Consider the following 25955-nt stretch of genomic DNA (forward strand, 5'->3'; position numbering starts at 1 on the left):
AAGTTTGTGTGTTGTTGGTTTTTTGTTTTCAGCGCATGCGCAGTCTGAACCCTGAACGAATGCTCAGTTTTAAACTTCAGTTCATTTTAGGCGGATTCCAATTCCAAGTGCTGCAGCTGTTGAGGAATTATCCGTGTGCTCCCTTCAATTCAGCGTTTCTCCAGAATCACTGGTATGCATTAGTGATTTTTATAACCGACTGTGTGTTATTTGTCATATAATATAATGTATATTGTGCTGTTCCTAATCTGATGGCCTGATTTGATTTAACTTAATAGTGTTGCCGATTTCGGCACTTTTGGGTGCTTTCCAATGCTGATGTTAATGAACGGTGTCTTATTTATTCAATCCAGCGTTTCTGCAGAGTCACTGGTATCAGTGATGCGCGGGTCAATGTATAAACAACCCGGACCCGACCGACGTTTTCAACTAACCCGCCCGCAACTCGGACCGCAAAAAAAAAGAAAGAAAATATTGTACCCGACCCGCTTCCTGACCCGCATTTTTTAAAAGTAGGCTAGTAAATGCATAGCAAGAAATACACATGACAAAGCCAGCACTTTGGTCATTATCTTTCATTATTTCGGCAACTTTGCTCTTTCTGTTTGTGTATTTGCGGAGCTTCCACTCCCCAGTCTTCACCTTTTCTCTTGCCGCCTCCATCTCTACCTGCAGACTGAGCTCATGCGTCATCTTCGCGCCAGTTATTCAGCCAATAAAGTGTAGGCCTATGTATTTCATAGAAAATTGCATGTGAGCGGAGTGGAGCGGGAGCAAGCGGGCGGATCTTGGACACCCGCTCCAATTTCGCTCCGCGCACACCAAGATTCTGAAGCATGCTCAGTCAAGCCTGACTCAGTCTACTGTTGATGACTGCAAGATGGATTCTATTTTCAGTCAAAACTCGGCTCAATAATGGAGTTCAAAAAGTAGGCTACTTCAAAAAGGAAAATAAGAAGTCATACAGGTGTAAAACTAACTATTATGTGGTAGAAGAAAACGACATCGTTTCAGTCAGTAGGCCTAAAGATTAATTTTGGAATCTAAAAAGACACATCTCTCGAAAACATGCAGTGTGATATGTGAACACGCTGGGAAGAAAGCAAAAGGTTAGCAAATTGAATACGGTAACTTAAAGTGTAGCCTAAATTAAATACAGCGTAAAATGCAAACAATTGATACAAGCCCATTTAAATTTGAATCCTGCGCGCTGCGCACAAGTTCAGTTATAAGAATGTTGTCCTAATAGTTCATTTAGCCTAGGCCTACTTTTAAAACGTTTATGTATATTTATTTTAAATTTTTGTTTATATAAATTTTATTTATATTATTAGGCCCATTTATTCGTTTTATTTTACAGAAGTTTGTGTGTACAATGGATATAAGCCCATTTAAATTTTAATCGTGCGCGTTGCACAAAAGTTAACTTATCAAAATTCTGGCCTAATAGTAAATTTACTTTTAAAATTTTTATGTAGGCTATATTTTTGTTTATATAATTGTTATTCATATTATTAGGCCCATTTATTCGTTTAATTTTACAGGACTTTGTGTAGGCTATATTCCTTCTTACATAGGCCTAATTTGTCATTTGAAATAAAACATTTCTATTTGAAAAATGTTGTTGTTGCTCATTAGTTCTTTAGGATGTAAGGCTGTGGTCTAAGCTACAGTGATATAGGCTACATGTAGATTTTTTTCCCCCTTTTTGGAGCGAGCGGGGGGCGATTTGAGTGGAGCGCGGATCAAACTGCGTTGAGCGCTGATCGAGCGATAATGAGCGGAGCGGCCTGATGTAGCTTTGAGCGGGGGAGCGGAGGGGTGGACAGTTCCGTGAGCGATGAGCGAAGATTCTCACCGCTCCACTCCGCTTATGCTCTCTATACTACTATATAAATTACAAAGGTTTAATTGGCATCTTTATTTCAAACGACCCGACCGACCGCGACCCGAATATCATTAAAAATATTTTTGGATGACTCGTAACCGCGGGTGACCGCAGGCACCCGCTAATTTCGGATCAACCCGCGCATCACTGACTGGTATGTATTAACGACACATTGACGGGAAGTGTGATGCTTGTGTTTACAGCAATGCTTGTTTGGAATTTGTTACCGCCGGCGCTCAATGAAAGACTACATTACCCTTCTATCCCCGCTTTAGAACTACAGCTAACTACAGCAAGTCATATAGCTCAAAATACAGAATAAAATATGTTTTTTTTTCGTGGTGGTTCTCCCTGCATTACAAATGGTATTGTTATAGTTTAAAAGTATTTTTTCGTGGTTCTCCCTGCATTACAAATGGTATTGTTATAGTTTAAAAGTATTTTTTTTCATTGTGAATAATTTAATGAATGATTGAAGTTATACTTTGTGTTATATTAGAACTATTTTTGAAATGATTTATATTTATCTTATTGAGACATTGATTTTAATTGTTCATTATAATAATTAGCTGAAAGAACTAGGCCATTGTTAAAAAATAAAACAAAGACTTTAAACTTGACTTGGCCTTTAGGGCCAATTTTTTTAATGGACTGTATGTTATTTGTCATATGACATATTGTGCTCTTCCCAAACTGATGGCCTAATCTAATTTAGCACTTTTTTTGTGAAACAAACAGGAAAATGCATTTAATGAAACTAAGCAATGGAGAAATTGCTAAAATGATGTAGAGGGTATTAAATTAGACATTTGCTCATGACAGATTTTAAATTGACAGATTTATTGACCATCTACAATGTCTTCAGCCAATAGTTGCGGAGATCAGAGCGAGGGATCAGAGCTTGAAGTATTGAACACCTGTTCTAAACCTACAAGAAAGGGAACGCCTTTGGAGAAGAAATGAAGACTCCTTTGGACAAGCTGGATGAACAGGTACTCTTTTTGATCCTTTAATATATTCAAAATACTGCAGTATTGACCGCTTTTGACAATGAGGCCATTAATGGAAGTTTGAAAATATATATTTAAAATATATTGGGTTTAACATATAATAGCATTAAATTGAACATGCTACTTTTAGAAAAAAATATATTGTACATTTTTTCAGTCCCTATATAATTAAATTTGTCGTTCAATTTAATGTTATTGTGTTGCAAAATGAATCACATGTAACATAGCACTTTTGTTGATCTGTGGTATGGACGGATCAGGAACCACAATTCAACATGCATTTGATTTGTAGTTTAATTTCAAGTTTAATCTTTATAGACTGAAAATTAATTATATGTTCGTGTTTTGTCCTGCCAGTTTACACATTCAATGGGTTTGAATTTATTCCAGCACTAGAAGAGGCTAAATCAAATTTAATTTGGTACTCGCATTTCTGCACACACCAAAGGCACGAAGACACAGAGAGGCCCGTGTTAGATAGTGTGCAGATAGTGTGTGCCCGTTTTTGATCTCTCTTTCTACTTGCACTTGTATGGATGCATAGTGCATACACATACATAATTAGGTAAAAATACCACAAGAGTGAGAAGGATATGTATCATTAATACGTGAATTCATTCTTAAAATGACCGGCTGTCTATTTGTCATTATCGTTAATCAAAGTACAAAACACAGCTTTAACAAAGATTTATTTATAGAAAATGTATACAGTGAGCAGTTACATTACATGATTACATTTCTGTACGTGAAAGGAAGTTAGACCTTATTGATCCGATCCGTGACTTAAAAATTGTCTTGATCTGAACCGTGAGTTTTGTGATCCGTTGAACCACTAGCAATTGTTGAAGGTTTAGTTCACCCAGAAATGATTCTGTAATCTTTTTCTTAAACCACTGACTCACTTGTCCTGCAGAACACAAAATAATTACAAAACACAAAAGGAACAAATTTAATTCATTTATATAGTGACATTTGACATGTTTTAAGGCGTTTTTGAATGAATTGAAAATGGTATCTCAAAACATGCAGGAACTACTGCCATTTTGCATTATCTCAGAGGTTAAGCAATAACCAATTGTTTTTAATCAGCAATCAGCTTTTTTTTTATTAATGCAAAAAGAGTTAAATAGTCAGTAAAATACGTTATTATGTCATTTTTTTTTCTTCATGAAAACTTTATTCAAGTTGTGTGTAGTAGTACATTATTTTCATTCCCTATTTCCATGTCATATTTTTAAACTATATATGTATTACATGTGAAGAGTTCAGATGCAAAAGCCTCTAAGTGCCATCTGAAATTTTCTTCTAGAATGATCATTTTTATCAAGCTTGTATATTTAAGTTCAGTAATTTCACTTAAATTACAATTAATAGGTCATTTGCATTGCCATTTAAGTGAAATTACTGAACTTAAATATACGAGCTTGATAAAAATGATCATTCTAGAAGAAAATTTCAGATGGCACTTAGAGGCTTTTGCATCTGAACTCTTCATGTATTCTGTTTATTTAAACAACAATAATATAATGTTGTTACATTTAAATTTACACAGCAGCATTTGCTTATTTTTTCAGACTTATGCAATGAATATGGAGTATCCAAAATAACTGAAGTAAGTCAGTAGATTTGTGTGGATCTAGCGGTACCTTCTCTACAAGAGTGCAGTCACGGAAGTTTTAATTGTTAAATGGACAAAGCCATTTAGCAAATATCATGGCAACATTTCAATAATATTCAATGATACTTGCACTGGACACTTTGTTTTATAGTTTTATAGTTAATGACTATAAAAAATATTGCTTTGTCAATGTATTGATTTAATGTTAAGTATTAATTTGTCTCAAAAGGGATAGTCAAACCAAACATCTAAATTCTGTGATTTACTAATTTTCAAGTTGTTTCAAACCTGTATGAATTTCTTTCTTCTGGTGAACACACAAGATATTGTGAAGAATGTTAGTAATGAAATAGTTGACAGTAGCCTTTGAATGCCATAGTTTTTTATGGCTGCTGTCAACTCTTTGATTACCATAATACTTCAAAAGATTTTCTTTTGTGTTCAATTTAACGGAAAATAAATGATAACTGACTGTTTATTTTTGGGTGAAGTAAACCTTTAGACTTGTTCTATAACATGCATTAATATGTACAATGGATTGAGTTAACAAATTAAAATGCAAGACTTGGTACTATAATGTCATTGCTGTGGATCGGACACAAACCGTTTAAATAAAGTTATTTGACTTTTTTTTATGGTTGCTGTTTTATTATATTAGACTGTTTATAGAAAATATAGTGAATCAATTTTAATTCTGTAATTGATCATGATTATGTTGTCACAATTTATGATTTTAATGTAATCTTTCAAGTTGAGTAAAGCCCAGTCTCTGTTTGTGTAGTTAACTAAAAATGTGTCTAGCGGCTTCAGTTTTTATTCATGGTCAGATTCAATCCATAAATTTTTTTTTCTCTGAGAATTTTCGCGAGAAGCCAGCAGAAACCAGATTGTTTTCCATGTTGGACCTTACACTTGTCTTCAGAAGAAATAGAGTGATACAGAGTAGGCTAAGTGTGACATTTCATATTGTGAACGTGGATTGTTGCACGTTTTTAGTTCGTAATAAGCGTTTTATAGTCTTGTGTTATCGAATAATATATTAAAGATTTGTAAAGCACACAATTTAAATGTTTGTTATCAGTGTAAATATTATTCACAAATACGTAATTTCTGACAATAAATCATACATTAAAATCATAAGTGCAAATGACCATTAGTAAAAGCATTTTTTTTTTTTTTTTTTGAATTATTATATTATCCATTTCGAGTCAGAGTGTTTTGCACATGATTCGCTGATTCACATAGGCTACGTGATTCGCTGATTGTACTTCCTTGTGTTGACTAGAGCTATAATCAAGTTGATTAAAAGCTGCTCGTTCACCAACCGAAACCGGATTTTTTACCTCAGCAGTCAGTCATCTCAGTTGAAGAGCGCCAGATACAGGTACGTTTTCACCAATCTTTAAATTTAAAAAAAGTACCTGTCAAATTGAGTCGATATGGTTGATATAAATAACAGTTAATACGTCTGTGGTTTGAAATGTCACACGGTTTTCATTATTCTGAGTTTGGATCTTGCCGGCCTCGCGCCATTTCGTCACGCTCTTGTTCATGTTTTAAGAAATCTTGATAATAGGGTGAATTACTCACGATATTGTCACGAATTTGAGATTATTGCGTGTATTTCGAATTGCCCATAGAAGATTCGCTCATTGTACTTTCTCGTGTTGACTCACAGGTTCCGTCAAGTTGACTAAAAGGATTTTTTTACCTCAGTCACTTCATCTCAGTTGCAGAGCACCAGATACAGGTGAGTTTTCACACGAAATTCAGATGTGGGTGGGTAATTTCTAAAGCACACGAGGTCCCCAGATAATACTAATCCAGTGCGAATAGGGCTTATTTAGACGGACCCGGACGTTTCTGAATGGTTAGTGGATACACGTATAGTTGTTGTGGAGTTAAATTGATGGATCTGTTTCTGGGGGATTTACGTTGAAAATAAAATGAATCCACTGCTCTCTCGTCTCATCTGAGGCTGGGACTCTTAAATAGTGTTCAGTGCTCGTCTGTGCAGCAACGACATAACAGTTTGCATGCTTTGCTCGAAATTTTGCGTTGCGTTAGAACTGGTTATACTGTTGAAAACCAAATGGCAGCGCCGTGAATGGAAACGTGCAGATTAAGGGCCCTTAATATTATAATAAGATTCCCTTCATACCTCAGAAGGGGAGTGAAATCTGATCGTCATATTTTTTTACATGCATGCAGAGAAAGGCTTACCAGAATAAAGTTATTGAGTTCACTTTTTTTCACGTTTTGTGGGTTGGTGGATGTACCAGGGACCCGATTATAGGATTTATATCACGAAAATCGAACTTTTTCCGTGTTTAAGCCTCAAAAATATATATAGAACCTACTTTATAGTAGATTAAGTAATAAGCAAAGAAGAGAAGGGGTTTACTCATACATTTTTCATTAAACTAATAATAAGCATTTTAAAGGACATCTCTTAGGACTCAAAAATGACTTTACCTTCAATTTCAATCAACAGGGTTCTCCAGAAAGCTAGAACAAGGTTTTCTGTGTTCCTTTTGGAAGAACCTGGCAGATTCAGTTCAGGCTCCATCAATGAAGAGAAGCTGCAGTAAGTGAACTGTTGAGGTTCATGGCACATAACCGTTGAAAAGGAAGTCGGATTTTCCTGCATTGCCTCCAGAACCCCCAGGGTTTTCAAACCTTCCTTGAATCTGATACGTCATAATCAAAGAATTACCAACTTGAGTACAAGCCATAGTCAGTGATGGCACCTAATTTTAAATATGCAGTTATGTAATTAATTTAATATACACTAACATCATTACAAATTATAAAATGAATTGTAAAATATAATCCACAATATGAATACTGTACAGGAATGCACACCTTTCAAATGCAGACTGGTTGCAACCAAGACGTGTGCAGTGTCTAAGGCAACCTTCCTGGCTGTTTGATGGTCCTTGATAACTGCAAAAGTCCCAGCCATATCTATGATGGACTCTATATTTGTGAAAGCATCATAATCCCCGGAAGCCAACTATGACAAGGAAGCAACAGATTATTAAGAGAATATTTAAAGGATTAAAACTATTTTGTACTAAAAACGTACTCTTTAAAGCATCGGATCTGTAACCTCTTAAACAGCAATGACTGTGCCCTCAGGGTTAGTTGTCAGTGCTTTGAAGAGGCTTGGTGAAATAAACTGTGGTCCTGATCCCCCATGCACAACGAAAAGGGCAATGGCAACACCAGCAAACAAGTAATCATCATTCTGCATTGCTGAAAAACAATTAGGCTATTTAAGACAGATCATTGAATACTGATTATCATTGATTCTAAACAAATGTCAAGACTTATTAGAATATATGTGAATGTGTCAGTGCATGTTTATTCAGTTAAATCTAGTGCTTATTTACATTTGCTGTTGAAATTCAGGAATTTGGCTTCATCAGGAACAACAAATAATGCCCCCTGCTTAAGGTTCTCCATAAGCAGTAAAGTGTAAAGTGATCTCGTCTCACATGGGAAGTGGAGAGTGGTGTTTTGGTGCTGCTCGGTTTTGGACTATTCTGTGTTTATTCTGTGTTTATTGGATACTGACTTGGATTACTGACTTGGATTACGGACACTGGACTATCTGCCGACACCCTTGGTTTGAATTCTGCCTGATTTAACGACGCTGATTTTTGAAACACGGACTGAAAGAACGGAGCAAGGCGGCTAGTTGACAAACTAGCTAGCGAGCGGCTGGGGTAACGACGCTACCTCGAGTAACCTAGCAACATGGGTCCGAAGAAGGCATTGACAGCCAAGGAGGGTGACGACATTAAAAAAATCTTTGGACTTCTTGTCTGAGGAGATTTCTGTTGTGAAACTGCAGCAGAAAGCCATCATGTACCTGGTGGAGGAGGTAAAGGCACTCAGGATCCAGAACGCGGAGAAGGACCGGCGTCTGGTGCACCTGGAGAGTCGAGTAGCGGATCTGGAGCAGTACACCCGGATAAATGATGTGATTGTGACCGGGCTCCGGATCAAACCCTGGTCATACGCTCGGGCGGTGACCGATGACAACGAGGGTGAGCTCAGTGAACAGGAGGTAAATTCCGTAGAGCAACAGGTGGCTGCCTTCCTACAATCCAAAGGGATTGAAATGGACTGCAACAACATAGAGGCCTGCCACCCTCTGCCCCGGAGAGATGGCAACGATAAACGAGCTGTCATTATGAGATTTATCAGCCGAAAACACAAAATAGCTCTGTTAAAACAAGGAAGGAAACTGAAGGGATCAAACGTATTCATCAATGAGCATCTGACTAAATGAAACGCCGATATCGCTAGAAAAGCACGTCTTATGAAAAAACAGGGAAAAATTCAACATACTTGAACATCAAACTGTAAAGTATTTATTAAACTTAATGGGATACCTGAACAAGCCAAAGCCCTTGTCATCAGGAACATCGAGGAACTGGAAAAATACGAATGATCATTACAATCCGGACAGTAAGGTATGATGGCTCATACACAAATTATAATGACAAGGTCTGACAGAAGTCATTCATCTACACCTGGAGGCATTGGAGATATAACACAGAGGATTGCTGATCATGAAATACACTGATCATAATTTACTGGACATGGAGCATGACATAGACCCGGACAATAATTTTTTCTCTAACATTAACAACAACTGCTGCTACTACACAGATGAACAGTACAATCTGACCACTAAAAAGGACAGCAAATTATCAATAATCCATTTTAATAGCAGGAGTATGTATGCAAATTTCAATAACATAAGGGAATATCTAAGTCAGTTTATAAAACCATTTTAAATTATTGCTATATCAGAAACATGGATCAATAAAGATAAAGGAATGGATTTTGAACTTGATGGATATGAATTTAACTGTGTAAATAGAAAGAACAAGAGTGGAGGAGTGGCTGTGTATGTAGATAAAATGTTAAATTATAAAGTAGTGGAAAAAATGACAACTGTGATTGATAATTTATTAGAATGTATAACAATTGAAATATATGAAGAAAAAAGTAAAAATTTTATAATCAGCTGTATATACAGAGCACCAGGCTCTAGTATCGAAGCATTTAATAACTGGATAGAGGAAATGTTTTCAAAAACGAATCAAAAAGTTGTATTTATCTGTGGTGATTTAAATATTGACTTGCTTAATCCAAATAAGCACAAAAGGATTGATGAATTTATTAATACAATGTACAGCATGAGTTTATACCCCAAAATTACCAGACCAAGTAGAATCACATCCCATTGTGCTACTTTAATCGATAACATATTCACTAATGACATTGATAATAATACAGTGAGTGGACTATTAATTAACGACATCAGTGACCATCTACCAGTTTTTACTGTTTATAATAGCAACAACCAGAGAAAACAGTCAGAAGAAAAACTAAATTACAGACGAGTAAGGACAGTGGAAACTATAACTGCATTTAAGAACAATCTACTGGCACTAAATTGGGAAAAGGTATATAATGAAAGTAATATTGATAGTGCATATGAAACTTTTTTAAGTATATTCAAGTCATTATATGATAAAAATTGTCCAATAAAACAGTACTACGGAAAAGTGCCCTCAGTCCTTCTGAATATATAAAATGAATCTCTCCTCTAGCTGATGTTCTTATTTGTCACGTCAACCTGTTCTCTTAAAATAGCTGTAACCCATGTTCTTTGTTATCTTTCACCTCAGAGTGTGTTTCATTTAATAGCTACATAACAGCAGTGGAACAACAGCGGACTTCAGATAAGCACTCAGGGCACTTAGACACTTTTTAGCCCATGGAACCCATATTTTAACCAAGCATTTGTTGCCTCTCTCGCCAACATTACCCAATAAAAACAGACAAGGGATAAAAAAATATGAGATTGATTTATTTGCTCCAATGTTCTTCGGAATGAAGCTTTTCTATTTTTTCCCCCCACAACTGAAACCAATTAGCACAGCTAGCACTTGTAGTGCAGAAGGTAGGTCAGCCTGGAGTAATAAAAAAGCATTGACTTTTCTCTGACTGTAAGCAGGCTGAAAGGGGTGCCGCGGCCTTGTCGTACATGAAAAGAGCTCCATTAATTTAACTTATTTCAAGAAGGGCCCCTGTCAAGTCCTAATGCGTCCAATGCACTTTTCGCATTCATACACGCTGACATCTTAGCTGGGCCTCAGCCGAAATGAGTTAACATTATTTTAGCTAATGAGAAGTTGACGGCGTAATTCCCACTGCACAGCTCTATACAGGCCAGTAGGGAAATGGCAGAGGACTCTTTCATACGTGGCTACTCCTGATCAGGCCCGGCGCCACGAGGGGGCAAAAAGGGGCATTGTCCCTCAGATCTGATTTGTGCCCCCTCAGTTACAATTTGTCCCCCCTCCACCCTCAAAACCCTTTGATGCGTACGATCACACCGGTGTGATTAGAACATTCAGTGCATCACATGATCAACTGCTAAATTCAAATGTGCTTTTGCGCTTCGGCTGGCGCTGAGCCAGAGATGGACACGTTCAGTGGTTTTCATATATCTCAACTACGTTTTAAACCAGTATTTTAGGTTTCAGACATTTAAATAGTATTTCAATTGAGTACTAGCAAAAAACAAAAACAAAACATTTATAGTTTGCTAAATACACACTGATGTCTATGGAAGCGGCAATAATAATCCTTTCAATTATAATTTGACATTGTGTTTTATTCATATGAGATAATTATACATATCACTTACTATAAGGGTCACTTTATTCTTCTACTAGTTCACCAGCCACTTACTTTTATGTATTTTGGGAGAAATAGATGAATTTGTGAGATGTAAATCGGACAGATCCGATTCTCTGAATTGTGGTGCAAACTAACGTGATGGCAATGGTCCCTTCAAGATTTATGAAGGCCCCTCTCCCCCCACTTCATGTGTCCTGGTGCACTCTGCTCTGAGGGGATTTCTGACTGCTCAAATGCACATAATAGTATTTGTTGTTGCATGTGGACTGACAACATTTTTTCAACAGTAAAACGCTTAGAGTTATATACAAATGAAAAAAAAAAAATGGAAAAAATGCTCTAGGATTTTAAAAGAGCTTGTGTTCTCAAAAGCACATCTGGTATATGGTTATACACTAAAAATAGTCTAAAACACCAATCAAAAATTTAATCAGTCTACGGTAAAACAAAATCACTATTGTAATCAGCCAAATTTGACAGTGCATAATCATTTCACTTGAAGCCAACATATCCGAAATGTACATCTAATTCATGGAAAGATTAAATAATAACCTCATTAATTATACAATGATTATTAAATTTAAAAATAATAACACAAGTAACAACATGCCACTTGAGGCCAATTCTGGGGGGTCATCTTACCCCAGGGGTCTAATTTTATCTCCAATCATTAATTAATAAAAACTATACAAATCTAAAAACATGAATGTGTCCACAAATCCTTCATTAACAAATAGACACAGAAAAATGTCATAGATCACTATTTTCCAGAGACACAAAATTAGATCAATTATTGGATTTCACTTTAACATCTTCCAGAGTGGATGTAAGTACTAATTAAGGCATGCACACATTTTATCAGTGAAAGTCAAATTTTATTTAGTGGATAATCACTGTGCTTTATCAACAGAATGCATTATCTAAATCCCTAATGTCATTTTCATTCTCTCTTCAGAATGCTGTAGAATATGACAATTAAGTCAGTGAAAATCATCAATTTGATATAATCAAGCTATTTCAGGTGACATGACCCCAGTGTGACTCTCAATCAGCTAACACACACAGACAATTTCAGTAAGATTAACTGACAATACCAGAATGATGCATTTTTTGCGCAGTTACGCAATGTTGTGAGGCTAAAGTAATCCTTCTATGTCTATTGAAGAGACCTAGTGCATGCCATCTAAATGAGATTCCTGCTTAGTTATTACCTGCAACGGTCTCATATAATTGGCACGTGAACACAAATCCCTGTCCTTGGAAGCTTACGTACAGTAATTCTGATTTCATTAATTCAATCACACTGTGAAGAGAAAAATAACTTCCATTCATGCAATGCAAAAAATCCAATAGCTTTCAAGTAGCTGCACGAGCAACAGCACAGATGAAATTCAGAAGGGTCTGTTTTCATTGTCAGAATAACAGAGGAAACCAGTTCATATTTGAATAAACATGCATAAAGAAAAGCACAGATGGAGAAGACTGTGTAAAGGAAATGGGGGTTAGAGGTACTGTGGAGTCATTTGATCTCACTCTGCCCTACAATACAATGTTTATTTGCACTGTGCATTTAAGTTTAAGTGTAAAAATTACACAAAAATGAGAGCCAGAGGTGTTTATATATATATATATATTTTTTTTTTTTTACATACAAATACTAATAATTAGAACAAAATATGAAATCATTACAATGCACATTTCGTAACTTTTAGAGTCTTCCAAAATTGACTGTTAATAAATATGCTGCTGACGGATGGTATGAATTTTCTAAATGTTTAAGTCAAAGGCCATTTCAAATCAGTTTGCAACACATATTTATTTACTATTTATATGAATGACGATAAAAAAAGGAAATGCTGACATAATAGAAGAAGGTGTAAAGTTAATTGATACATATGTAAGAAAAAAAGTGAGAGGCATGTCAGGCGAATTGTTTATTACGTGGCAAATGAAGGGGCCGAGGGATTTTATATCCCTATAAAATGGATATAGTGAATCACCCAGAGGCTCTTGGTCACTAATGTAGTCCGGTCTGGGATATGAGCATATGTGTGTGTGTGTGTGTGTATGTGTGCATAATAGAAACACTCACATGCCATTTTCTATCCTGGAGTCAAAGTAGGTTGTCCTACTTTTATCACTTATTTATTGCTCATTATGAATATCATTCGCATTTAAACACACCTCATATATCACACATATCATGGTGATGCATTATTCTGCCAGTGATTAACAAGAGCAGCCACTAACAAAGCATCATTTTAGGCTAAATATTCCAGTTGCCTACAACAATAATAAAAATAAAAACCTGCTCCAGTTGCGCTTAGAGGCGATATTCAAGGGGGGACAATGGAGATGGGGGTCTAGCAGAGGAAAAACAGACAGATCTCAGTCCTCATTCTCCTGGATCTGTCTGCTGCCTTCGACACTGTGAATCATCAGATCCTTCTGTCCACCCTCTCATCACTGGGCATCACAGGAACTTCACTCCACTGGTTTGAGTCCTATCTCACAGGTAGGTCCTTCAAGGTCGCATGGAGAGGTGAGGTATCCAGAGCACATCAGCTGACCACAGGTGTTCCCCAGGGTTCAGTTCTTGGTCCCCTCCTCTTCTCCATCTACACCACATCACTGGGACACATCATACAGGCACACGGTTTTTCCTACCACTGCTATGCTGATGACACGCAGCTCTTCCTCTCATTTCAACCAGATGATCCCACAGTAGCTGCACGGGTCTCAAGCTGTCTGGCGGACATCTCCACATGGATGAAGGAACATCACCTGCAGCTCAACCTGGCAAAGACTGAGCTTCTCGTCCTCCCTGCCAATCCATCTCTACAGCACGACTTCACCATCCAGCTAGAGTCATCATTAATCACCCCATCAAGATCGGTCAGAAATCTTGGAGTAACATTTGATGACCAGCTGACCTTCACTGATCACATTTCAAAGACAGCTCGATCATGCAGGTTTGCACTGCACAACATCAGGAATATCAGGCCTTTCCTAACTGAGCATGCAACGCAACTTATCGTCCAGGCCCTGGTCATCTCTAGGCTCGACTACTGCAATGCTCTTCTGGCTGGACTTCCAGCATGTGCGACCAAACCCCTACAGATGATCCAGAATGCTGCAGCTCGTCTTGTCTTCAACGAGCCCAAGAGGGCCCACGTCACTCCTCTGTTCACCTCTCTGCACTGGCTACCTCTCGCTGCTCGCATCAAGTTCAAGGCACTGACGCTTGCTTACAGATCCATCACAGGCTCAGCTCCCTCCTACTTTCACTCACTCCTACGAGTCTACATCCCTACCAGACACCTACGATCGGTCAACGAGCGACGTCTCGTGGTTCCATCACAGAAAGCCACAAAATCACTTTCCAGAACATTCTCATTCACAGTTCCATGCTGGTGGAACGCTCTCCCCACCCTCATCCGGAATGCAGAATCCCTGACAACATTCAAAAGACAGCTGAAAACCCATCTCTTCCGTGAGCACTTAACCTTATAAAAAAAATTAAAAAAAAAAATTAAAAAAAAATTCCTTTCCCTTTGAAACATCACTTATCAGGCTTATGCTACTCTGAATAATACCTGAACTTCGTATTTTGAGCACTTCTTGCGCTGTTGTTGTTTTTGCCTCTTTATGATGACTCGCTGAATTTTTGTCCTAATTTGTAAGTCGCTTTGGATAAAGGCGTCTGCTAAATGACTAAATGTAAATGTAAATGTAAATGTAAAAAGCAATTACTGAAGCAACATTAGAATAGAAGAGAGAGAAAATAAATGTATGCCTGTGTTGGTATTCTGGCGCTAAGATATATCAGTTTGAAAAGATGATTGATGAAAGTCTAATGTAAGGCGATGGAGAGGCTTTTGCACCGAGCACTTTATTAGCACTTTATTAGCCACCGTAATTAGCCCTGGTGGTTCAATTTGTTAGAATTGGTGGTGATGATGCAAAAATCAGATCGCAGGGCTGGCTAGTCAGGGGCCAGCGTACACCCTGATGAAGGGGCTATTAACTAATGCACTAATTACAGAGGAGAGGGAACAGTGTGGCACCCGTGCCTCTCTGTCTGTCCGCATCACTTCTGATCCACAACTACTGGGCTGACAACACACCGCTGTGGACCGTCACTTCATATCTTGATCATAAGAGCTCAAATCATCGTAATGCCGCCTTTCACTGATTCCTTTTCAGGGTGTTTTTTCAACTATAAGCACATTGTAGACATTCATAAATTAAACTCTCTTAAAAATGGAAACACTTTGTTTATTGTTGCTCAGACTAGTGTATTTTATCATACCAGTGTATTTACTGTACATGCATCAGAGAAATTTTCAGCAATTTTTTTTCCTGAACCATCATGAATAAATGTCATTTCCTGCTCAAACTGCCATTAATTTTTGAAGTGGAAATTACATTTTTAAGAATTTTAAGGAATAAAATAGCTCACTGCCTTAAATAGCTATATTTTATCCTAAATACAATTAAATCGTATTTTCATACTTTCTACAAATTAATTTCCTGATTCAGAAATGTCGCAAAATAAAAATTCAATACTTGCAGGGACTTGCTTGATACTTGCTCTTCACTGAATTCATTGCAAGTACACTCAACTTTTGATAAAAACTTTTAAAAACTATTATAACAAACTATTGTTGGAAATGACAAGTGAGGAACAGCCATATATATACTGTATATATATATATATATATGGCTTCACACAATACATTTAAAAAAAGGTTTACAATTCACTCTTTTTGATTATCAGCTTAATTTTTTTAATATATTTATTGGCTACATTTTAAGATTCAAAGTCTAGGTCTGGGACAAGTCTGAATCAATAAAAAAAAAATTTATAATAATAATAATAAACCATTTAAAGGAAGAAAAAAAGACTATGTAATATATATATATATATATATATATATATATATATATATATATATATATATATATATAACAAAAAAGAGAGAAAAAAGTTTTAAAAAAATTAAATCTGTTGTGAAGTGCCTTTAAGTTGAATAAACAGCCTTAAATGGAGGAGAACAAAAGACAAAAGGACAGACAATGCAAAGGTTTAACGTCTCTAACCATAACCAGTTAAGTTCACTTAGTTCAGGAAAACTTTTGTTTTTAATGGACTTCATTGTTCAAAGGGGAAAAAAATAGACCTCAAAAGGGTTTTAGAAAAAGGACCTAGATTCAAATATCAGAGGTAAAGTTCATTAGTTATGTATCTGAGCATGTCTGAAGCCTCTGTAATTCTTCCTGCATCACTTCCTTTTATCTCCACAATTGAGATAAATCACCAAGCACTGCTTTCAGGTTAAGACATGTTAATCTGGGAAATAACACATCTCAAGGTGTGGGTCCTATGAGGGGTGGGATGAACAAATGAATGGAGAAGAAAGGAAAAAGAGATTGGATATAATTAAATCAGAAATATCTTCATGCGAGTCAATGCAAGGGAAAAAAAGCGAGGGGCTTAGGAGATTTATAAAAAAAAAACGGTTTGTCTGCAACGTATTTCTCATTGGTAACTGTCAAAGGTAGGCAAACGTGGAACATTTATCAAGCCACAGACAAATGACACTGGGTTACTAGTTAGACAGTGTAATAAGTGCCATCTAATTTCCTCCTTAGAATCAATTTATGTTTCAAAGCTTGGGATCGTCATCAAGGGACAAAGCTTTTCCTGTGAGAAACATGTTTAAATTTCTTTTTCACATAACGTACACTGAATTTTTTTAAGACTTTTTCAAGATTTATGCATTTCAATTAATAGTAAAATTACATCAAATTGAATTGAATGATCCTTACATATTCTAATTGAATAATCTTTACATATTTTATAAGGATTATATATATATATATATATATATATATATATATATAAAAGGAGTGTACCTTAGCAAAACTACTTTATTTATACCTTTTCCACATTATGTTTTAATGGGGAAGTATCTGAATATGAACAGTGTCATATTCCTATGTTTCTTTTTTTTAAATGTTAAAATGTTTTACATTAAAAACTTAGTAATGAGAATTTACTCAATGGGAGACAGTATTTTGTTATACAAGATACATATTCCAATTGCGGTTTGCATAAATCTAATATCCGAATCAAACCCATCGAGAGTACCGTCATCTTAACCAGTGTTGTTTTTGGCAGCCCTTTTAGTTTTAGTTTTAGTCTTAGTCTTTTGGACGAAAATGCTTTTTAGTTTTAGTCACATTTTAGTCACTTATAAACTTGATAGTTTTAGTCAAGTTTTAGTCGACGAAAACACAAAAAGGTTTTAGTCAAGTTTTAGTCGACGAAAACTCAAAAAGGTTTTAGTCAAGTTTTAGTCAATTTTAAAAAGAAAAGAAAAAAAAAGTAGTCTTTAACAAATTAATTTAGGTTGAAAAGTATTGGAAATGGGCTTAGGTTTGACAGGTTGTAGCAAGTGTTGCAATTCATAAAACAACAGTTAACCTTAAAACCTTTGCATAATAAACTAGACTTTCTCATTGATGGAGATGCAGTGCTGCCAAGCTGTACTTCATTGTCGCATTGGGCAGAAAACTTTTATCCCCATATTACAAGTTATATTTTTTCCATGAATTGATGCTCTTCAAAAATTTCAGCACATTGGCTATTTTCACCAGTAATCACAGTAATAAAGGATTGGTTTAAAGTTTAACAACAAAAAACTTTGAGCTACTACAACATTACACACAGATAAAGTGGTAACAGAATCACTGTTTTACTCCAAAAAAGCCAGGAATAAAAACATTCTTACTTTGGCAATTGTGGCTTTATTTGAGAAATTGCTAAAGTTCAATGAACAACGTGCCCAAAATATAAGCTATTGAGGAACACATACTTATGCTCTACAACTTGTGCTTCAACTTGAAGTGCAACAACAAGATGCATATTATTTGTAAACACAAACATCATACAACCCTGTCTATCTTTAACTTGTGCAAACTGCAAAGTTGCAAACATTCTGAAACAAAATAATAAAATAAATAATACTGAGGTGCATTGAACATAGGTTGTTAGAAATGCATACTTGAATTTAAAGTATGAAATAAACATGACACTTGTGTTGAACATAAAAATGAATAAGACAATCCTTGAATACTGTAAACACTGTATTTGGTCTTTAAAGAAAGCAAACTAACTTACTAAATAAATAAAAACAATGTTGGTTTAACACAATGAAGTAGAGGAGGGCCCTACCTCTAGTGCAGTCTCACAGCAAGCACAAACAGAATATCACAGTAACATATCTGTAAAAAAAAAAAAAAAATTAAATGCTCGTTAAATTAGCCTACTGACCTCGATTCAGTTTCAGGAAAGCACTTCTTTCTAAAATGACTCTTGCTCTATTACGACGGCCACGACTGAGGTCACCTGTAATGCTAAAGACTCTCTCAGCAAATGCTTGAGATGCTGGCATGGCCAGAAGGTCTAATGCTGCGTTCACACCAAACGCGAATCTGCGTCAAAATTCGCGCCTGCCGCGTCTAGTTATACGCGTGACCACTTTGTGTGCATTCGCGCGTCAAGAGCGAAATAAGTTTGAAGCGAAATTTACGCGCGTCACGCGCGTCAGAGGCGAAAGTTTCAAAAGTTTCGAACCCCGTTGGCGGCCATCTTTTTACAAGATGTCTGTTATTGATCGGTCATTTATCGAGAGAGTCGCCGCTCTGTATTTGCTCTGGAGAGCAGAACAGCGGCGTAGGGATCATCGTCGCCGTATTTGGGTCCATCAGACCCTTCGGAGGCGAACCCAGTTCGGCGAGTTTCATCATTTGCTCCAGGAGCTGCGCCTGGATGACGGCCGCTTTCAGCGGTACTTCCGCCTGTCCCGCGCCCAGTTCGATGACCTGCTGTCCCGCATCGGAGCGAGGATCACCCTCCAAGACACCAACTACAGGCGCTCTATCCCGGCTGCGGAGCGCCTGTCCATCTGTCTTCGGTTAGTAAATGTATATGATATTTTACAATATATTCAATATGCTATCAATGTTTTTTTTTTTTAACTGTGGGACAGATACCACTGTTGGCGCTCTTTCTAGTGATACTGAGTTAACTGCTATAACCTAGACATTAACCTAGAAATTATTCTCTTGGCAGACGTGATACTGTCATGTTTCTCTGTATAAACACAGTGATCTTTCTAGTGATACCGAGTTAACTGCTATAACCTAGACATTAACCTAGAAATTATTCTCTTGGCAGACGTGATACTGTCATGTTTCTCTGTATAAACACAGTGATCTTTCTAGTGATACCGAGTTAACTGCTATAACCTAGACATTAACCTAGAAATTATTCTCTTGGCAGACGTGATACTGTCATGTTTCTCTGTATAAACACAGTGATCTTTCTAGTGATACCGAGTTAACTGCTATAACCTAGAAATTAACCTAGAAATTATTCTCTTGGCAGACGTGATACTGTCATGTTTCTCTGTATAAATACAGTGATCTTTCTAGTAGTACTGAGTTAACTGCCATAAGATTAACCTAGAAATTAAATATCTCTATCTGTAAGCAAAATGTAGTGCTTGATTATTGGCATTTTAATATACCATAAACCATTTACTAGTATACCTGTTGATTGTATAGTTGAATATGTAACTACAAGTGTACTTGTAATAATATTTATAAAAATGTTTTCTAGGTTTCTTGCCACAGGGGACTCATTCAGAACGATAGCGTCCAGCTACCGGGTTGGTGTCTCCACTGTGTGCCAGATCGTCGCCCTGGTAGTGACTGCCATCTGGGACTGCCTTGTGGAGGACTACATGGCTGTGCCCACCACCGAAGACTGGAGGTCCATCGCAGAGGGATTTCAGGAGCGGTGGAACTTCCCTCTGTGCGTTGGAGCGGTGGATGGGAAGCATGTGGTGCTGAAGGCACCCCCAAACTCAGGATCCCAGTTCCACAACTACAAGGGAACGTTCTCCATCGTTCTGCTTGCAGTTGTGGATGCGAAGTATCGCTTCCGGGTGATTGATGTTGGGGGGTACGGCAGGACCAGTGATGGTGGGATTCTGGCGAACTCCACCTTTGGACAGGCTCTCCAGGCTGGCACTCTTCATCTGCCTCCTGACCGTCCTCTATCTGGTGCTGAAGACAGAGGACCCCAGCCCCATGTCTTTGTGGCTGATGAGGCGTTCCCGCTGCGGAGGAACCTCATGCGGCCCTTCCCTGGACGCACGCTTCCTCCAGAGAGGCGTGTCTTCAATTACCGTCTCTCCAGAGCCAGGCTGGTGGTGGAGAACGCCTTTGGCATCCTCTCCTCACAGTGGAGGATGTACCGGCGGCTCATCGAGGTCCACCCTGAAGTTGCGGAGAAGTGTGTGAAGGCGACGTGTGTTCTCCACAATTTCATGAGGTGTTCGGAGGGGAGAGAGGCACCTGCTGTGAGGGGCGCGGGACAAGCTGGAGAGGAGCCACTGCCAGGTCTGGGTCGGGTTGCAGCAAACAACTCCTCCAGAGAGGCAGTCCGAGTGAGGGACGTCTTCATGGAACACTTCTCGGCGGAGGGAGCAGTACCATGGCAGCCGACGGAGTAGTGTTTGAAGTCCTCCTCACGACTTCCCCACAACGGCTCTTTTAAGAGCCACCCACAAACCTATAAAGAGCATGACTATCTTAAAATAGTTTTACCTCCATTATTTATATATATATATATATATATATACACACACACACACACACATATATATATATATATATATATATATATATATATATATATATATATATATATATATATATATATATAAAATAAATTTTTTTTTAATTAAATGCAATATGTTGATTGTTGGTTTGTATGTTGTTTTGTTCTGCCTCCTCTCTGTTTGCAGGTCATGTCTGGTCTATCTGTCTGCTCGACTCCTGCTGGCCCAGTTCCAGGCTGTCAGGTCCACCACAACATGCACATTTAATAATTTTAGACCCTGAGTCATTAACTTTTTCAAATGGTAGGTTTTCCACGTTAGTTTATAAGGTAAAGTGATAAAAACATACATTTTTAGTAGGCCTATTATTAATATAACATGATAAACCATCCCATATTTGTTGTTCATCTAATTCAGAAATGTATGACTGCAAGTGTTCAGTGTCACATTCATAGTTAACAATGTCATTCCTCCTTTGTTCAGGTTATTACTGTAAAATCTGTTATTTATTTTTGTTTTGATGATAAATGGAGCCAACCTCCAAAAGTATTTAACCTGTCCTGTGATTTCTTTGTTTTCCTCACACAACACTGTTCAGACACACTAAAGTATACACACTATTATAGTTATTATTGTTCTGTTATTATAGTGTAGTAGACACACTACACTATAATACTATTTCATATAATTAAGATTTAGATATGGAATAAATAGCATTCAATACAAAATGAATATGTGTCATATATGTGATAAAACACTTGCTTTGTTGTGCATTAGAACCACACTAGGCATTTAGTCATATTTCAAAATAATTTATTCAGGCCAAACATAAAATAATTTGATTATAAATTTAAAATGACAAAATAAACTTTAAAAAATACAATATTGTACAAACTATTTACATACAGAGACAGAAATAAAAAGGACCTCGCTTGGAAGATGCAAGAGTGGAAAAGCCTCAGGGAACAAAGGAGAAGAGGAAGGAGGGCATTCTGCGTTTCCTGCAGAGCCTGCTGCCTCATTTAAAAAAAAATGTAAAGCCTACTATGGGCTGTGGGGGTCTAATTGTTCCAAATTTAACACAACGGTGCTGTTTTCCATTGCCAATTTATACATTTTAAATTTGACAATTTCTTTTGTTTGAGGCGGCATGCTCTGCAGAAAAGGCAGAAGGCTGAGGAGGAAGTGTTCATCCGCAGACAGCGGTGGTGGCGGTGGTGGTGGCGGTGGTGGAGGTGGAGCTGGAGCTGGAGGACACCTCAGGAGCTCGAGCAGCGTCTGCTCCACCTCCGACGTACCGTCACGGGGCCGCCGGGTGCCTCTCCTCCTCTGTTGGCCTGTGAAATCAAAAATACAACACACAGTGCAATGAGAAGACAGAAAGATGATAATTGAAATAACAAAATTGTCTAGATATTGGGAGAATAATATCTGTGCCTGTGTGAGTGACATAGCCAGTGCTTAAATACAAGTGTGAAATTATTTTGAACTTGCTTTAACATATTTTACATAAAGACATATAAACATCAGGAACATAAACATGCAAATGAACAGTAATTTAAAAGTATGTATGCAGATGATTGGTGGCATACATTGCAATAGAATTTAGTCTGCATTTACAAATACAATGATTATTAGTGAATGTTAAAGCTATGAGTGGATACTGTACTGATGTTTTCTGCACGTAACATGTTCACACAACTGTGGGTGCAGCAGCAGGGGGCGAAGCACCAGGGACTGGGGAGACAGGAAAAGCGGCAGGGGATCTTGGATCAGCCTCTTCATTATCAGTAGGCTCTGTCAAGACAATATTAAATGTTACTAGTCATAGAGAAATTACATTATACTATTCATCTGTAAACAATGACAGCATATGCCTTGTAAATTGGCTTAATTGGAAAACTCACCTATTTCCGTATCCCCTGCCTCCGCCTCTCCCTCTCCCTGGTCCCTGGGGTGGTTGTACTCCATGACCTGGGCCTCGACCCCCCCCATGTTACTGGTGGTCTCCCTTGGGGTGACGAAGGGGTCGAGGAATCCCAGGATCTGTGAGTACTTCCACTTCTTCACCGACCCTGCTGCTGACCCACTCCTCTTATTATCCATCTCCTTCCTCTTCTCCTTCAGGTATGTGTCCCTGAGGCTCTTCCATTTTTTCCTGCACATGTCCTCTGAATAAACACATTATCTTGTTAGCAAAAAGTAGCTGTATATTAGGGGGAAAATAGTTGTAAAAAAACGCAGGTCTGTACGTGACTCAAAAGTGAAATGTGTAACTTATTTACAACTTACCAGGTTGCCCAATCTCCTTACCGACACTCTTCCAAGCGAGGTCCTTTTTATTCCTGTCTCTATAGAAATAAGAAGTACTGTCGTACAACTCAGGCCGACTGCTCACTGCCAAAATTAAACTCTCCTCCATTTTGAATGAGTGACTCCGAGCGGGCCTGCCGCCACAGCATCAAGCAGGCTCCTGATTGGTTAACGCGGCGCGAATTGACGCAGAAGTTCAGATTTTTCAACTCGGGCGGCAGACGCGAATTCGCGTCAAACGCGTGAATGCACAAATAGCACTAATAAATTTCGCGCGTAACCAAACGCTCAATTCGCGCGAATGAGGCGAATTCGCGTCTACCGCGCCGCGCTAAACGCCTCATTCGCGCCGCAAGACCTCCAGACGCGCGTAAACGCGTCTTACCATTGACTTAACATTGAAATCACTCGCGCCAGACGCATATTCGCGTTTGGTGTGAACGCACCATAAGGCAATAGGTTTTAGGCTCAGATAAACAGAATCTCCCTGTGCAGCCCAAAATTCTAGGGCAGTCTCTTGGTTTGTAGGCTGTGCCAACTGCTCTTTGAATTTCTTGATTTCCTCCTTGACACACGGCTTTGAGAGTGTAGACTTGGAAGGCCGGCTTGGTTTGGACAAGAATCTGAATCTGGGCCGCTTGTTATGAGGCTGCTCTTCTTTGGATTCTTCTCCCTCCTCTGGCTCCACATCTTCAGCCTCCTCCTCCCGTACGACTGGTGGCACCAATTGAGCAATATAATCTTCTGATCTTCTCAGAAGTGCCTCTATTTGCTCGTCATCATTTTCAAGGAGTGCTTCAGGTGCAACTGTCGGGTCAAGGAAGCATGCAGCAGCAGCGAGAGGTGAAAACTTGGAGTCAGTGTGATCAAGAAAGCAGCTGAACCTCTTGTCCATGTTTGACTTCATCTTAATTGCCAGGGAAGCTAGGTCCTTAAAGCTAGATCCCTGGGCATGGGGGAATTCAGACAGGTGACCCTGCAGGTCCAGAAGGGCAGGCACCACAAGGGATAATGACTGTGTGTCACTCTGGAGCAACTGGGTATGCTCAGCGAAGGGGATGAGTAAATCTCTGAGAGCGGACAGCTTATGCCACTCACTTGACAGTAAATAGTCCCAGCTCATCCCATCCGCAACCTGAACTACTGAGTCCTTGATTTGGAGAAGCCGTGATATCATCTGATATGTGCTGGACCATCTAGTAGGGCAGTCTTTGACCAGGGTTAGTTGACACAGCTGCAGCAGTCGCTCAGTTGCCACCGATGACTTGCGGAAGAGCTTAACAAGACCTCTAACTTTGCTCAGCAGTCGGTTTACACTTGTGTCTTTCTGGATCATGTTCACCACAAGTTGTAGAGTGTGTACAACGCAGGGGGTCCTACTCATATCTATGGCTCCAAACCTAGAAGATACAAAAATACAGAGAAAAATAAATAGTTTTAAGGACATTCAATAAAATTGCCATGAACAATTGCTAAAAAAAAGTGACTATAACCTACAAGCATAACTCAAGAGTGACTGACATACTGAAAATTAACAGCAAACTGAAGTAATTTACCTCTGGTGTTCTATAACAGCCACCTCAGAATCTTCAGGGTCACTCCTCTCAATGGATTCATCCTCGGAGTCGGAGCTAGTGGGCTGATCCGGTTCATTGGACTTGAATGCTGCAATCATGTTGCTTCCGTTGTCAGTGATGACTGTTAGAATTTTGTGTTGTGGTATTCCCCAGTCCTCTATGCATCGGTCAACACAATGTTTTATACACTCTGCCGTGTGTGGGTGTGCGATCTGATCAAGTCTCAACAATATGTGCTGTGCTTTGTTTACCACAGTGCAAAAAAAACATGCACTAATTGCCAGAAATGAAGCTGTAAGTCCTTTTTTGCTCCATATGTCCAGCCCAATTGTTATTTTACGTGCTCTGGCAAGCCGCTCTTTGTACTTTAGTTTTTCGTCATCATAAATCTTGTCAACTAAGTTGTTTATTTTTGTTCTTTTGGGTATGGTCATCCTTTTATCAAAGGTCTCCATCATGTGGATGAAATCTTCATCCTCGACTGTGCAAGCGGGTAGGCCAGTGCGTCCAATCCAAAGAGCGAGCGCTTGTTCTTTGACACGTTGTTCCACAGAATCTGACTTGTATTTGGATCCTGCGGCGAAGGCTGTTTTGATAGATGTCTGTGCCCTGTCATTATTTGGACAACCAGATTTCTGTATAGGAGTAATGGTCACTGGGATCTGGATGAGGAGAAAACAAAGACAATTACTCTCTATACAAAGTACATCTGTAAAAGTCATGTCATGTGAATACAAAACAATCAAATGTGTATGTGTGTATACTGTATATTATAGTAGTAATAGTAATAATAGTGTACTGTATATATTATGCAGATCATCATGTTTCAACACATTACGTTTAGAAAACAAAGAGGTCTTTACTATCAAACGTTGTCGCCACAGTTTTGTCACATCTTTTGTATTTTCATCCTCGTTTCATCGCTGTTTTGACGCTTTGTTCAAGAAGCTTTTCGATTTGGGAAACTGGAGAAAATGTGCTCGGTTCAGGTGGGGGTTAAACACATGGGGAACAGCAACCGGTCTGAAATGCTAATTTTCCCTCCACATTTCAGACTGTCACTGAAATCAAATTTGGTTTAACATAATGACGATCTACACTTCCTACCCGGCCAAAATCCCTGCA

The 25955-nt window shown here is 38.2% G+C and overlaps 1 protein-coding gene across 1 annotated transcript; it reads left to right on the top strand.

Annotated features, from left to right (window-relative positions):
* The first annotated feature begins 18714 nt into the window (after positions 1 to 18714).
* LOC309496215 (uncharacterized protein) lies at positions 18715 to 20918 on the top strand. Its single transcript, XM_082166171.1, has 2 exons — positions 18715 to 19227; positions 19935 to 20918. The coding sequence occupies exons 1-2, from the start codon at positions 18914 to 18916 to the stop codon at positions 20830 to 20832; spliced, it is 1212 nt and encodes a 403-aa protein (XP_082022297.1). The 5' UTR covers positions 18715 to 18913; the 3' UTR covers positions 20833 to 20918.
* Positions 20919 to 25955: the final 5037 nt, after the last annotated feature.

This window comes from Leuciscus leuciscus (genome assembly GCF_965113295.1).
Source record: "Leuciscus leuciscus genome assembly, chromosome: 4".
Lineage (NCBI taxonomy): Eukaryota > Metazoa > Chordata > Actinopteri > Cypriniformes > Leuciscidae > Leuciscus > Leuciscus leuciscus.

Excerpts from the sequence above, each read along its gene's own strand:
- LOC309496215 (XM_082166171.1), top strand. The coding sequence starts at position 18,914 with ATGTCTGTTATTGATCGGTCATTTATCGAGAGAGTCGCCGCTCTGTAT. Across the intron at positions 19,228-19,934 it reads CGCCTGTCCATCTGTCTTCG|GTTTCTTGCCACAGGGGACT; the intron begins GTTAGTAAATGT and ends AATGTTTTCTAG.